The sequence below is a fragment of the Rhea americana genome, unplaced genomic scaffold (assembly GCF_003343005.1).
Source record: "Rhea americana isolate MKP2758 unplaced genomic scaffold, rheAme1 scaffold_736, whole genome shotgun sequence".
Classification (NCBI taxonomy): domain Eukaryota; kingdom Metazoa; phylum Chordata; class Aves; order Rheiformes; family Rheidae; genus Rhea; species Rhea americana.
In genome coordinates, this window is record NW_028186908.1 from 13,947 (window position 1) to 28,675 (window position 14,729).

The following is a 14,729-nucleotide window of genomic DNA, read 5'->3' on the forward strand; positions in this document are numbered from 1 at the left end:
CAGGTGGGTTTGGTGGCCCGGGAGGTCCACACCGGCTCGGTGGTGCAGGAGGACCAGGTGAGCTTGGTGGCCCGGGAGGTCCACACCGGCTCGGTGGTGCAGGAGGACCAGGTGGGCTCGGTGGCCTGGGAGGTCCACACCGGCTCGGTGGTCCAGGAGGACCAGGTGAGCTTGGTGGCCTGGGAGGTCCACACCAGCTCGGTGGTGCAGGAGGACCAGGTGGGCTTGGTGTCCCTCCGCAAGCAGCTCACGATGACGGGGGGAAGCCTTCCTCCCAGCCTGCCGCCCCCCTCGTCCTCGTCAGGCAAGCGGCTCGTTAAAAACCCCCGTCGCTGCAGCATTCCCCGGCCGTGAGCTCACCGGGGCCGGCGGCCGAACAATACCGCATTGACGCGGCGGCGGACGCCGCATCGCCGCCTCCCCGCCGCAGAGCGGGGCCGGGGGGGGGGAAGCAGGGAGAAAAAGCGCCGGTTTTACCCCAAAAGCAGCGCACGGCCGCTTGGAAATCCCGCTCCGCCGAGGAGTGGGATCAGCAGGGCTGGAGAAGCGGAAAAGGGGGTTTTTCCAGCGCCCCGGATCGCCTGCGCTTTAGGGCAGCGGCGGCGCGACGGTGGCTTTGGGGCGCAAACTCTGCCGCCGGTCGAATCTCTTTTCTGCCGGAGCGTCAGCAGCAGGAAACGGCTGTTTTGGGGGTTTCTCCGGAGTTTCACCTCYCTTGGCGGCGTTCGGCCCCCAAAACGCCTCCCCTTCCCCGTTCTTCCAGACGTTCACAGCCTGGTGCAACTCCCACCTGCGGAAGGCTGGCACGCAGATCGAGAACATCGACGAGGACTTCCGCGACGGCCTCAAGCTCATGCTGCTCCTGGAGGTGATTTCGGGTGAGTGCAGCGCTCCGGGTTAATAGAAACGCGCAGAAATACTTAAAAGTGAGGATTTTGTCGCAGCACCGTGGTAAAGGGCTTATCTGCCTCGTCTTCCTTGATGTTTGTTAGCTTTTACCTTAAACCGAAGTTTTAGACTCYGTTGATTTCTCTTAATCAGGGGAACGATTGCCAAAACCAGAGCGGGGGAAAATGAGAGTGCACAAGATCAACAACGTGAACAAAGCGCTCGATTTCATCGCCAGCAAAGGCGTCAAGCTGGTCTCCATCGGAGCCGAAGGTGAGTCCGAAGCGGCCCGGCCGCTCGTTCCGGCTCCTCGGGCCGTTCGCCGTCCCGCTCGGGCCGCCCGATCGGCGGAGCGACGCGCCGCCGCGGGGGCTCGGAGCGTCCCCTGCCCGCGCTTTGGCCCGCTCGCCGCGGGAAGGCCGGCGGGGCCGGCGTTTCAGACGCGGCCTCCTTGGGTGCGGCGGAGCTTGCGCCGACCGAGGCTCCTGGCTCGCTCGGAGAGAAGCCAGATTGCAGGTGTGATCTGAATAATTCGTTGGATTATTTTCTTTGCCTGCGATCGGTGATGTTTGGGATCAATTTAAGGTCTCTGACTAACTGCTGTTAGAGATCAGATCAGAAACAGAAGAAAATCACAAAAAAATCCTACTTATTTATGTCTGCACGGTTCCAAACCCTTCTGCCTGCTATTCCTTTGAACCTTGCCAAGTCCTGGCAGGAAAACTGTTACAGTTTAAAAACGAAATTCCTGCCRTTAGGTGAGGATCTCGGATTTTCCTTAGCCACGTGGTTCTCTACGGCGGAGCCAGCTCTGACTCTGCCTCTGTCCCGGCTGTATTTGTTTGCTCTGTCAATATAAAAAAAAACAGGTTAAACAGAGCAGAAAACCTTTGCTTCAGTTTTTCTCAGGTTGCAAAAGCAGCGCGGCGTGCCCGCTGGCCGCCACGCCGCTCGCGGGGCGCCTGGCGGTTGCGTTTTACCCTCGACCAGTGGATTTGGAGGATTTGCGTAACAAAAACGCGAACCCAGCGTGGAAACGCGGCGGCGGATTCGTCACTCGGGCGCGGGCCGTCAGCGTGCCAGCTTCGGAGCAGCTCGTTAAATACGGAGTCTCATTCCTCCTCCCGGCCCGCTTGGAGGCTGCGCTGCGCCCTGAAGGGCCGTGCTGAGGCTTTGGAAGACGGTTTCGCTCGYGGGCGGCCACCGAGAGCGGGTGACGCCGATTTGGCTCGCTCAGCCGAGACCCTCGTGCTGCTCGCCCTCGGATTTCTTCTCGAAACGCGAGGCCGGGCRAGGAGGCCGTCGGGGCCCCGCTCGGCAGCCGCTCGCCTTGCGGAGCCGGTTGGAAGAGCGCGAAGCGCCGCGGCTGGCGCGCACGGCTCCGCCTTTGAGGTCTGTCGGCTGGCGTCGCTTTGCGGCTGACGCTTCCTGAAACCGGAGCGTGTTCCGACCGGCGCCGCCTGAAAACACGAGAGGCCGGGGTGCGGCAGCGGTTACGACAGTCGGTTTATCCGCCGCTGCCTCCCACGCGTCAGCTGAACGGTCGTTGCAGGCAACTGCTCTTGGAGGATCTCAGCTTAATCCCGCCCCCCCCCCCCCCCGTGCTTGTTTTGGGGGAGAGCTTGGTTGCTCAAGACACGAGAAATTTCACGCCTGCTCGTTCGAGTGAATTCCCTCTAGCCGCTGCCTGGCCGGGAGGCGATCCTCGAGGCTTTCCCGCGGGAAGGGGCGTGCGGCTCTCCGTGCTTGGGACGGCTTCGCCGCGGGACGCCGCAGATACGGGCCGCGCTGAGGTCCAAGGGAGACCGCGCTGCGAGCCAGCGTGGGACGGGAGTGCCCAGAGCTGCGTATTAACAGCTGGAGCTGGAAAACATCTTCCTTTCACGGAGGATGGTTGCTCCGGAGCTGGACTTACTTGGTCAYGAAAGCCTCGAGGCCAACGCGAGCRGTGAAACCGAAGCATGGAGYGGGTCGGGTGATGAGCACAAATCTGGGTGCCGGGCGTCTCGAGCGCAGCTCCGGCGGCTCCCTTCTCGCTCCTCGGCGCCCGAAAGGAAGCGAGGAGGGGAGGAAGGAGCTGTTCTGCGCCACCCGCTTGCCACCTTCGAGATGGCCCGCGCCGGCGTCACGCCGGGCAGCAATGGGTCCGTCGGCAGGCGCGCTCCGCTGACGCGCCGGCCCGGGCTCTAGGCGTCGCGGTGAGCTCTTGGCCCGCCGTCCTCGAGTTGGCGCGAGGCAGTGAACGTCTCTCTGGACGCGCTCTCGGTGCGGTCTTAGCGATTGGCTTCCCGTGGCTCGCTGCTCCGGCGCCTCTGGAAACGGTTCTCCCGGCGCGGATGGGAAGCGGCGTCTCCGGGCGGCAGGGAGCTGACGGTCTGGCTTTCCCTTTGGCTCGCAGAGATCGTCGATGGTAACGCGAAGATGACCCTGGGCATGATATGGACGATTATCCTCAGATTCGCCATTCAGGACATCTCTGTGGAAGGTAAGAGGCCGGCGCGTGCAGGTCGGGGGGCTCCTAAACCCGCTCCCTAAACCCGGCCCGCAGCCCCGTGCCGCTGGCTCGCGAGGCCGCCGAGCTGCCTCCCCTCGGYGGGGGGCGGTTTCCCCCCGCTGACGGGATCCGTGCTCGGCTCTGAGCTGCGCCTGGCGAGACCGGCGCCGGGGCRAAGCGCTGACCTGCCGCGTCCCTTCTGCAGAGACCTCCGCCAAGGAAGGCTTGCTGCTGTGGTGTCAGAGGAAGACGGCCCCTTACAAGAACGTCAACGTGCAGAACTTCCACATCAGGTAACCGCTCCGGGCGGGCCGATACAGGTGTCTCCGCTCCGGGAAATATCTRCCCCTTCTCCGGGCTGCCTTTCCAGGAGAGGCTTTCAAGGCTAGATCTGAGGAAAACGCTCGATTCATACGTTTCTCCCTCACTCCAGTAATTTACAGGAGAAGGGCTGAGACGGGAGGGGGGTTGCAGGGGACCCTTTACGCGATCGTCCTTGGCAGCTTGAGTTCAACCCCTGCCTTGCGACAGCCGTCTYACTCGCTCCTCCTCTCTTGCAGCTGGAAAGATGGTCTTGCTTTCAACGCCTTGATCCACAGGCACAGACCCGAGCTCATCGAGTACGACAAGCTCAGAAAGGTAAAGCTCCACGGTAGCGCAGCCTCTTCTCTGCTGCTTTTCTCCTCCGAACGCTGAGTTTTGAGCCRGCAGAGAAGCACGGTTGCCCTTCAGCCCGCCGCCCGCAGCAGCGGAAGGACGGACTGGCAAACCTGAGAACGTCCTCTGCGTCCGCTCTGCAGAGCGGGAGTGGGAGACCGATAGAGATTCAGAAAATAGCTGCCGCTTCCCGGGGGATCTCTGGATTAGGGATGCGTGSGGCCAAGCCGTCGCAGCGCTTCTGTGCTTTTCGAAGCAGTGATCTGCTTGGACAGCCCCTTCAGTACCCTTTTCCCCCCCTCCTCTTCCTAGGACGACCCYGTGACAAATCTGAACAACGCCTTCGAAGTGGCCGAGAAGTACCTGGACATCCCCAAGATGTTGGATGCGGAGGGTAAGCCGTCCGGGCGCTCCGAGCTTTCGCACRCTGCCAAAGGGTGACTTCCTCCACGTACGATTAACGTCCACGTTCTGGTGGAAAATCTGCCCCCTTTAGGCACAGAGACAGCACGCTGGCGGCCAGCCTCGCTCAGGGTTCGGGGGGAGGTTGTTTAACGTAACGGGACCTGGTTTTAACACGCTCTTCTGCCTGCACAGGTGTATTTAGCTGGCTTTTTAAGTGCTGCTTGTTTGTGGGATTCCAGCGTAAAGGAGAGCTGGCTTCTAGACGTGGCGCTAGACGCAGCTTGGTGAGCGAGTCTGGCTCACGTTAGGAAGGGAGCGCCCCCTTCTCGACCTAACCCTTGTTGTTCACTTGCAGACATTGTCAACACAGCCCGCCCTGACGAGAAAGCCATCATGACCTATGTGTCAAGCTTCTACCATGCCTTTTCCGGGGCTCAGAAGGTACCGGAGGCGGCTGTGTCCATCTTGCTGTAACATTTCCCAACTGCGGCATCCTACACTCATTCAACTTCTCTTTCAGATGGCCGTTGTCTCTCGTTGACCGGGACCCAAACCTCAGTTTGTTCACGCGGGTTTAAAAAGCTGCTTGGCTTCCCTGAGCCTATCTGTAATTTCATACCAGAGCAGCTAGGCCAAGTCACGGGCAGAGCGCCAATCTGGTAATAACCTGGGGCACCAACAAACTTCTGCAAGCTCCGTGAAGCTGCCTGCTGCAACTTGGCAGCTAATGTCTTGAAAACAAGGCCTCKGCCCTCGCAAAGAGGCTGGGCTCTAAAGCAAAGGAAGCACAGCGGCAAAAACAACCCCGTCAGCCAGCTCCGGTTTGGATTCCGGTCCCAAGCAAGCGCTTGTCCCCCTCYGCTGCATGCTCGAGGGGTTTGGAGATTCCCGTGCTGCTCCTTCACCCTTTCTCCTCCCTTTCTCTCTGCGCAGATATTGTAGGCACTCTCAGGCCCGATGAGAAGGCCATCATGACATACGTTTCCTGCTTCTACCACGCTTTCTCGGGTGCTCAAAAGGTGAGCTTTGCTGGGTGGAGCTGCGTGCTGCTGCTGTAGGTGACTGGGGTCGAACCGCTACTAACCTCGTCCCTTCCACTTCCGGAAGCTTGTTACGCTGCTGCACGGCTTCTTGAAGCGTAAAACCGAGAGCAGCCTTACCTCTGCTTCAGCCAGTAGGAGAAAAAAAGCGTGTTCCCCTCTTAAAGAGAGCAAAACCCGGGCTGCCGCCTAAGCTGTCCCTCCTGGCAGCCGCAGCGGAGGGCAGTAGCAGAGCCGGTGTCTCCGCTCCGGCCGCGGCCCGGGACAGAGCCKCTAAACGCAGCGTGTGGAACGAGCAGGTTTTAAAAAAAGCGCCGGGAAGCGGTTCCTGGCAGCTCCGGCCCGCGGGCGAGCCGAGAGGGTCACGCGGGAGYGCCGCGGCCTCGGGGGCGAAGGCGCTGTGGGGTGCGCGCCGCGTTAAGCGCCCTGGACCTGCCCTCAAACTGCAACCAGAGACCGTCTGAGCTGCCGGCGGCTGGAGACGTTCGGCGCAGGTTTCTCCAATTTAAGGCAGTTTTTTTTAATTAAAAACGAGACGGCAGTCGTGGCGGAGAACGCTGTGCCTAGATGCGTTAACTCCGGAGAAATCTACCTCGAGCTCATTAAGAGGCCTCTGCGCAGGCGGCTCTTTGCCCGGAGCGTGCGCTGTGCTTTCATCCCTACGGTTTAGCCCTGCTGCTTCTTCCTCCCCTGCAACCTCCCCCTTCTTCCAGCCGCATTTGTCTGGAAAGTAATGCTGAAAACCAGCCGGGAAAATGTTTCCCTGGTTGAGCGTAGCTTGACTTGCCACCTTCCGGGGCCCGTAGATAACCTGGATAAACTTTTCCAGAAGTTCCCCGAGTCGCCRTTTGCCTGACGAGCTGCGTTTCCAGCTCTCTTCGGCGCGGCCTGGGCTTGCGAGAGCTCTGCGCGTTGTTTTAGGTCGGCTTGGGCGCCGCGATGTGCAGCGAGATGCCTGGGGCAGGGCCGCGCTGGAGCAGGGCTTAGCTGCGGGAATCTTTCCCCATCGGATCTCGATCCCGTTAGGAACGGTCGGCCCCTTAGCCGTCGCTGCCGCCTCTGAGCTGAGCTTTGGGAAGTCTCCTGCTCGGCAGAGCAAACCCGAAAGGGGCAAAATCCCTAGATGTGCGCGGAGGCGCCGCCGGGCTCGCTCCGCCGCGGGCACGGCTCCCGCCCGCGCCGGCGTCGCTCGCTTCGGGTCCGAGCTTCTCACGGGCTGCCCCGGGGCGGGCGCAGAGGGTGAAATCGCGGCCCGGCCGGTCGCTTTTGCTGTTTTTTTTTTCTTTGCTCCCAAGGCTCGGGAGCGCAGCTGGCATCTCCTGCGCCTCAGCTGCTGTTTGTGAGCTCCGGCGGCATGTGCTGCTCTCCCACCCGCTGGCGCGCGTCCTGTCCCGAGGTGGCAGCGGCGGGAGCCGGGCCAGCGCGGCTCAGCGGCGCCCGGCTCCGAAGCCGGGCTGCTGCYGCTTGTGCTTTTCCCCTGGAGGCTTTCGGGCACCTGACGGCTCGCGGTTCGGTGTCTCGGTGGTGGCTGGTCCCCCTTTGTGGCGGCTCGTGTCCCCAGCGCCGTTTTTCCTCTCCCCGKCCCTCTGTAGACCCTCTCGGCTAGTTCTGTTGGTGCCTGGCTTTCACCTCCTCCTCTCGGACTCTTTCTGTGCTGCCTGCCGAGGTGCTCGATCCCAGGCTTGCTTTTCTGCCTCCGCCTGTTCCTCGCCCTCCCACCCCGGTGTGTAGCGAGGATCTGCCCGCACGGAAGAGCGGGAGCCTGAAGGATGGCGCTGAGATGCCGGTAAAAGCCCCGACCAGGGCAGCGTAAGGGCAGCTGGAGCGAACTGCTCGGAGGAGGCGGCTGCAGCGGCTCGTGCTCGCCGACGGCGCCGGCCCCGTGCCCTTCGGGCAGCGCGAGGCTCCGAGCCGCAGCCGCTCGCGCGCCGCAGAGCGCCGGCTTGCTGGCTCCCGGGCTCCCTTCCCGGCGCGGGCAGAGGGCCGCGGCGCCCTTCTCCGGGCGCTGGTGACCGTCCGCGTAGCGGAGAGCTCTGCGCGGGGCGCTCGGGCAGCGGCGTTCTCCCGATCCGCCCGAAGGCAGCGCCCAGCAAGGCGCCCGCGATGCCGAAAGCGAGCTGTGCTTTCGGCGGGGCGAGGAGGGGGAAAAAATGGAAGAAAAACTGCGCAGGCGGCAGGAAGGAAGCGTGGGTCTCGCTGCCGACCGCCGGGGCTCGGCTTGCGGCGGCAGCGGAGAGAGGGCACCGGCTGCGAGCCGCCGCAGGCTCGGCGCGACGGCAGGGCAGAGCCCGGGGCGGTATCGCCGCGGATGCGCCCGGCTTACGCCCTCGGGCTGCTCTTCCCCCTCCAGGCCGAGACTGCGGCCAACCGGATCTGCAAAGTGCTGGCCGTGAACCAGGAAAACGAGCACCTCATGGAGGACTACGAGAAACTGGCTTCCGACGTAAGCGCCCTCTCGTGCTTTGCTTTCCTTCCCCCCCCCCCCAAAAAATTAGGGGCAGATACAGCCCTGGCTGCTGTTCCCTGCCTTGGGCTGAGCAAATCCCCTTTTCCCCCCGCAGCTGCTGGAGTGGATTAARCGCACTATCCCCTGGCTCGAGGACCGCAGCCCCCAGAAGACCATCCAGGAGATGCAGCAGAAGCTGGAAGACTTCCGCGACTACCGGCGCATCCACAAGCCTCCCAAAGTGCAGGAGAAATGCCAGCTGGAGATCAACTTCAACACCTTGCAGACGAAACTGCGGCTGAGCAACAGGCCTGCTTTCATGCCCTCGGAGGGGAAGATGGTCTCAGTAAGYGGCCCCTCGCGCCTGCCTAGAGGCTTTTTTGGGGCCGGATCCTCTTCGGCCTCTCCCAAGACGGAAGACGGCGTTCCCRAAACGATGGGAGCTCCTTCGCGGGGTGGCGGCAGGGAGCTGGGCTCTGTGGGGCCGTGGCAGGGGACGGGTCGCCGGGGCGCCCGCCAACGCCTCGCGCCCTCCGCTCTGCCCCGCAGGATATCAACAACGGCTGGCAGCACTTGGAGCAGGCGGAGAAGGGCTACGAGGAATGGCTGCTGAACGAGATCCGGCGRCTAGAGCGGCTCGACCACCTGGCCGAGAAGTTCAGGCAGAAGGCGTCCATCCACGAGTCCTGGACCGAAGGTAGCTGCTTTTTTGGGGTGGGGGGAGAGGGGACTGGACCCTTTTGGGGGGGGAGATACAGGGATAAGCCCAAATAGAGCCGTCTCCCTCCTCTTCCCGGAGGGAACCCGGCTCGTTTGCCGCTGGTCCTCCTGTTGCGTCCAGATGGCGAGACGTGCCTGCTGCCCCTCCGAGCCTTCCAGGAGGGCAGCTGCGTTTCTCTCCGTAGAAAACACGGTAATCCCTTTTCCGTCCTGGAAGGAATGCTGTTCCCAGAGCTCCGGGTGGGAAAGCGCCRCGCCGATCGTTACGGCGGGAAAGGCGCCGGTTTCGGACCCGTTTGCAGCGGCGCCGTCCGGTTTTGCTTTTGCTGCCTTAAAACGGCGGCCGCGATGGTGAAATCCCTAAAACGGCGCCGTGAAGCGCTCGGATCCCCCGGGGAGGAGCCGGGGGCCACGGCAGGTCTCGCAGCCCCGCGAGACGGGAGCGCTGTGGCGGAGCCGAGCGGCTCCAGCTCGGTGGGCAGCCGGCGGCCCCGTGCCCGGATGCGGCTCCGATGGGGGGARCGAGCCCCACGGGCAGCGGGTTTTGGCGGCACGGCGGGCAGGAGGGCACGACGTCTCGCTGCCGTTCACCTTCCGCGCCGAAGCCGAGCGACGCTCCGAGAAACTGCTGTGCCAGGGTTTTTCCTGGCCGGTGCCTTCACTTCGGGCATCCCGCGGCAGCGTGCCGGAGGGAACTCCCAACCCGTCAGGCCAGGCTCCGAGCGGTGCCTGGGGCTCGCGCGCGGCCGAGCCTCCGGGTCCCGAAGCGCCCGGGTTCTTCCGTGTGAGCCTCTACGTCCAGGCGCCCGAGGACGGGACGTCCTGCCCACCCCGCGAGCCGGAGGATTCGCCCCCGGCCTTTCCCTGGCGCCTCTCCCAGCGCGTACGAGGCGGGATGGAGAGCGCCTTCCCCACCGGAGCGCTCCGGCCCGCTCCGGCCGGGGGAGCTGACCGCCGTGGCCCTCCCCTTCCTAGGCAAGGAGGCCATGCTGAAGCAGAAGGACTACGAGACCGCCACCCTGTCGGACATCAAAGCCCTCATCAGGAAGCACGAGGCGTTCGAGAGCGACCTGGCAGCCCACCAGGACCGCGTGGAGCAGATTGCGGCCATCGCGCAGGAGCTCAAGTACGTCCGCCCGCCCGCCGAGCCCTCCTCCTCCTCCCCGCCGGCCGTCCTCCGCCGCAAAACCCAGACCGGCTCCGGCGCCCCGGCCGTGCGCTCGGCGCGGCCTCCCCGKCCCGGCGTTTCCCTGCGGCGCCGCGACGGTTTCTTTTTTTTCTTTTTTTTTGGTGGAGGCGAAAGGGTTTTCTGCCGGCGGTCTCCGAGCRAAACCCGGCGGGCGCGTCGCCTGCGAGCGCCGGCTCCCGCGGCCGCACAGTGCCCCTATTGTCCTGCCCCGTCCCTTCCCCCTCCGGCTTTTTGCGCCGTTAGAATACGGTTATTGTAAGGGCTTCCAGGGAGCCGCACGCCTTTTTTTTTTTTATTTTTTCCAGCCAGATAAACTTGCACACAATTAGTACACTGAAAGCCGAAGGCAGGGCGAAGCCATGAATGGGGCCCTTATTCCAGYGGCTCGAGTAGCCGAGAACCTGGGAAACGGAGACGCGCCGGGCTCGGAGCGTTGCTTCGTGGAAAACCCACCGTGGTTCGGAGGCCGGCAGGGGCGGAGGAGCTGCCGCGCGGGGCTTTTGACGAGTCCCGGAGCCGCCTCGGCGGCGCGCGGCCGGGCTCGYGGGGTGCCTGCGGGCYGGTCCCGCTCGCCTCTGGCTCCCCYGCTGCCTCCCGGCCGTCCTCCCCGCCTCCTGCTCCCGTTCCTCGGCGTTTTCCGCGAAGCAGCCGGGACGCGCGTTGGCCGGCTGACAGCCGGCGGCGCTTTAGAAACCCGAGAGCCTGAGGTGGCGGAGAGCGAGCCCGGCGTTTGCTGCGCGTTCGTCCCGCTCGGCTCCTCTCGAGGCCCCAGGAACGGGAGACGGGAGCGAGGCGGGAGAGCGGAGCCCGTCCCGAAGCGGTGGCGTCTCCTCCGCAGCCCCGGCACGTCCTCTTGCGTCCTCACCCCTGTGCTTCTCTTCCCTTTGCCCCGCTAAAGCGAGCTGGATTACTACGACTCTCCCAGCGTGAACGCCCGGTGCCAGAAGATCTGTGACCAGTGGGACGTCCTGGGTTCCTTGACCCACAGTAGGAGAGAGGCCCTCGAGGTAGACAACACCTGCCTGCTTGCTGGCTCCGTGGCCCGAATCGCGGCGGAGGAGGCCGCGTCGCTGCGGCCTGCTGCCGGGGAGGTTCCGCTCTTCCTAACTCAGCCTGTCCGTGTGTCTCCTTCCCGCAGAAAACGGAGAAGCAGTTGGAAACGATCGACGAGCTGCACCTCGAGTACGCRAAGAGGGCGGCCCCCTTCAACAACTGGATGGAGAGCGCCATGGAAGACCTTCAGGACATGTTCATCGTCCACACCATCGAGGAGATCGAGGTAGGAGGCCGCGGGAGAAGCTCTGCAGCCTTCGGCTTTCTGCGGATGCGTTTCTCTCGTGTCCTGAGGTGGCCTCTCTGCCGTCTTTCTGTGCTGCTGCGAGCTTTGGGGTCTGTAAGACCCAGCGAGCTCGTCCTCAGTGGAAAGATGCTTGTGTGAGCGGGTATAAAACCATCTTCGGAGGAGCCCTGAGGTCCCGGGGCCTTCCGGGACCTCYGCAGCCAAAGCCGGCTGCACCGCGCGGCGCTCCAGCACCGACTCCGGCGCTGTAACGTGGATCCCGTTTCTTGCAGGGRCTCATTGCCGCTCACGACCAGTTCAAATCCACCCTGCCCGATGCCGACAAGGAGCGCGAAGCCATCCTGGGCATCCAGAGGGAGGCGCAGAGGATCGCGGACTTCAACAGCATCAAGCTGTCCGGGAATAACCCTTACACTTCCGTCACCCCGCAGATCATCAACTCCAAGTGGGAGCGGGTAAGCGCCCCTCGCTGCAGGGGGTCGCCTCTCGGGACGGGCCTCGTCGTGGACGTCCTGGCTGCGAAAGCGAGCTCCCGTGGGTCTCCCAGCACCCTTCCCTGTTGCGTGCAGGTCCAGCAGTTGGTGCCCAAGAGGGACCACGCCCTGCTCGACGAGCAGAGCAAGCAGCAGTCCAACGAGCACTTACGGCGGCAGTTCGCCAGCCAGGCCAACATCGTGGGACCGTGGATCCAGACCAAGATGGAGGTGAGGGCCGGGCTCCCTCCCGGCGCGTCCTGGCGATGGCTGCTGGGGCTGGAGTGCCATCTGCCGTCCAGAGGGCTCGGCAGATGCCTCGGAGGAGGAGAGAGCCAGCCGCGCGGCTCGGAGCGGAGCTTCCCCGCGGGCTTCCTCGCGCGGCACGCCGGCTGCCCCTGACCCGGCCGTGCCGGCGTTCCGCTCCTCGTCCCCGCAGGAGATCGGGCGCATCTCCATCGAGATGAACGGCACGCTGGAGGACCAGCTCAACCACCTCAAGCAGTACGAGCAGAGCATCGTGGACTACAAACCCAACATCGACCTGCTGGAGCAGCAGCACCAGCTCATTCAGGAGGCGCTCATCTTCGACAACAAGCACACCAACTACACCATGGAGGTGGGTGCCCTGCGYGCGCCGGTCCCCGTGGCGGCCGGACCGCGGAGGGCTGGAAGCGGGAGCCCGAAGGGGAGAGGCCTGAGATGTCGCTCCAGAGCTGAGTCAGAGCTCAGCCACCCGATTTGGGCAGCCCTAGGGTGCCCCCAGCCAGGCCGAGGTGCTAGAGGGGTCGGTGTCGCGTCTAGGAAGACCCTTGCCAAGCGTTTGACTCGGGAGCCAGCGAGAGTCAGGGATGCCGGAGCCTTCCAGCTTGGCTTCYAGCCCTTGAACCTCGCTGCGGTGTTGGGATTAGTCGCTTCACGTCCAGCGACTCTCGCTCCGCTTACCGGCTTCGGTGAAAGCCGCGTCCCGCCCGCGGCAAGCTGGGCGCTCCTGGCCCTCTAACCGTGCCCCTTTGCCTCCGCCAGCACATCCGCGTGGGCTGGGAGCAGCTCCTCACCACCATCGCCCGCACCATCAACGAGGTGGAGAACCAGATCCTGACGCGCGACGCCAAGGGCATCAGCCAGGAGCAGATGCAGGAGTTCAGGGCTTCCTTCAACCACTTCGACAAGGTACCCGCGAAGCTCCAGCGCGCCGGGCCGCCGGCCGCTTGCGGAAACGTCCCTTCGGCGTCACTTGCTTCCACCGTCGTCTTCTCCCTCGGGCAGCGCGGACCGAGCTGAGGCTCCGGGTTCCCCTAAAGCTGCTGCTGCTCTCCCAGACCTGGGGGGTTTTCTTCTCCCCCCCCAACTCCCCACCATTGGCCTTAAAATCCCCCAGTTTGGGGAGACGGCCCCGTGGCGGTGCCCRACCTCCTCTCCCGCAGCGGAGCCGCCGGGCACTCAACTAACGGAGTGTTTTTCCCCCCTCCCCTCCATCCCCGCCCGCCGGTGCACGTCTCCTGCCCGCTCTCCCCTCCCGCCTCCGCGCGCGCCGGCGTCCGGGCGCCGCGTGCCGCAGGACCACGGCGGCTCCCTGGGACCGGAGGAGTTCAAAGCCTGCCTCATCAGCTTGGGATACGACGTGGAGAACGACCGCCAGGTACCCCGCCGAGCTGCCGCGCAGCCTGCCGCCGCCGCTGCGATTAACCTGTCTCCTTTCTCTCTTCCTTCGCCCCCGTCCCGTGCTCCTTCCTCGCCCTCCTCTTCCTCCCGCCCCGTCGCCTCCGTTCCTGCTGCCTTTTCCCGTTCGGCCCCTCTGCTCCGTGTCCGCTTCCAAAACATCTTTGACTCAATCTGCCTGTTTTTCTCCTCCTTTCATCCCTGCCACCGCCCTGCTGGGGTTTTTCCCTCCTCTCTTCCCGTCTGTCTCCGCATGCGCTGCCCGTCTCCGCCCTTCGTGGCTGCCTCTCTCTCCTCTTCCTCCTCTGTCACCCTCTCGGAGTAGAAGCGCACAGGAAGCATGGACACGGATGACTTCCGAGCTCTCCTTATCTCCACAGGATACAGCCTGGTAGGCTCTCTGCTAGCTCCCCCCCTTTTTTTTCCCCTTTYCCCCCCCCCTTTCCCTTTCTGATCTTCTCCTCTGCGTCCGCCCGAGGGGCTGCGGTCGGCGCCGGCGCTCCGCTGCSCTGGCTTTGCGCGAGGCGGGGGGCTGAGGGCAAGCGGGAACAGCGCCGGAGCGGCCGGAGGCGGCTCCCGCTCGAGCGCCGACGCTTCCGAACGGGGAGCGTGCCGAGTCGCCGGCGGCTCCCGGCTCGGCTCGCCCGTCCCGCCGGAGCGGAGGCGGAATCGCCTTCGGAGAGGTTTCCCCCCGGGGAGCGGATTAGCTCGCGGGGAGATGGCGAACGCGGGTCGGCGCCGGCCGCGCCGCGCTCACCGCCGGACCCGTGTCTCCCTCCCTCCCTCCTCCTCCTCCTCCTCGTAGGGCGATGCCGAATTCAACCGGATAATGAGCGTCGTGGATCCCAACAACAGCGGGATCGTCACCTTCCAGGCCTTCATCGACTTCATGTCCCGGGAGACGACCGACACGGACACGGCCGACCAGGTCATCGCCTCCTTCAAGGTCCTCGCTGGGGACAAGGTGAGCTGCGGGGGCGGGAGCCCGGACGGCCGCGGCGGAGCGAAAAGCCGCGGCGGAGCGGAGAGCGGACGCGGCGCTCGGCCCTGAGCCTCCGCTCGCTCTCCGCCGCAGAACTACATCACGGCCGAGGAGCTGAGACGGGAGCTGCCCCCGGACCAGGCCGAGTACTGCATCGCCCGCATGGCTCCCTACCAGGGCCCCGACGCCGTGCCCGGCGCCCTCGACTACAAGTCCTTCTCCACGGCGCTGTACGGCGAGAGCGACCTGTGAGGCGGCGGCGGCGGCGGCGGCACCGAGCGCTGGCGCTTCGTGGCGGAGCCGGGGCAGCCCCCCGTTCCCGCTGGCGCGCGCGTCCCCTCCCCACCCCGAACCCGCCGGCGACGGAGAGCCCGGGGCCCTTCGCCTGCCTTCCCGGCCGATTTGCCGTTATTATATCTCGACCGCGTTACCTATGCAAAACGATTTTATTTTTGAATTTCTTTTTTTTTTTT

General features: G+C 64.5%; 1 protein-coding gene across 1 annotated transcript in view; it reads left to right on the plus strand.

Moving 5' to 3' along the window:
- ACTN4 (actinin alpha 4) overlaps positions 1-14,713 on the plus strand; it is a 16,236-nt gene extending 1,523 nt beyond the window's left edge. Inside the window, exons 2-23 of the mRNA XM_085321963.1 lie at positions 4-219; positions 764-878; positions 1,042-1,161; positions 3,287-3,373; positions 3,588-3,675; positions 3,943-4,021; positions 4,352-4,433; positions 4,800-4,885; positions 7,835-7,927; positions 8,046-8,276; positions 8,480-8,627; positions 9,626-9,776; positions 10,738-10,846; positions 10,978-11,118; positions 11,412-11,594; positions 11,709-11,843; positions 12,052-12,231; positions 12,639-12,785; positions 13,174-13,254; positions 13,600-13,665; positions 14,080-14,238; positions 14,350-14,713. Coding sequence (XP_085178089.1) covers positions 4-219; positions 764-878; positions 1,042-1,161; positions 3,287-3,373; positions 3,588-3,675; positions 3,943-4,021; positions 4,352-4,433; positions 4,800-4,885; positions 7,835-7,927; positions 8,046-8,276; positions 8,480-8,627; positions 9,626-9,776; positions 10,738-10,846; positions 10,978-11,118; positions 11,412-11,594; positions 11,709-11,843; positions 12,052-12,231; positions 12,639-12,785; positions 13,174-13,254; positions 13,600-13,665; positions 14,080-14,238; positions 14,350-14,508 — 2,856 coding nt within the window. The 3' untranslated portion in view covers positions 14,509-14,713. The remainder of the gene's footprint in view (positions 1-3; positions 220-763; positions 879-1,041; positions 1,162-3,286; positions 3,374-3,587; positions 3,676-3,942; positions 4,022-4,351; positions 4,434-4,799; positions 4,886-7,834; positions 7,928-8,045; positions 8,277-8,479; positions 8,628-9,625; positions 9,777-10,737; positions 10,847-10,977; positions 11,119-11,411; positions 11,595-11,708; positions 11,844-12,051; positions 12,232-12,638; positions 12,786-13,173; positions 13,255-13,599; positions 13,666-14,079; positions 14,239-14,349) is intronic.
- Positions 14,714-14,729: the final 16 nt, after the last annotated feature.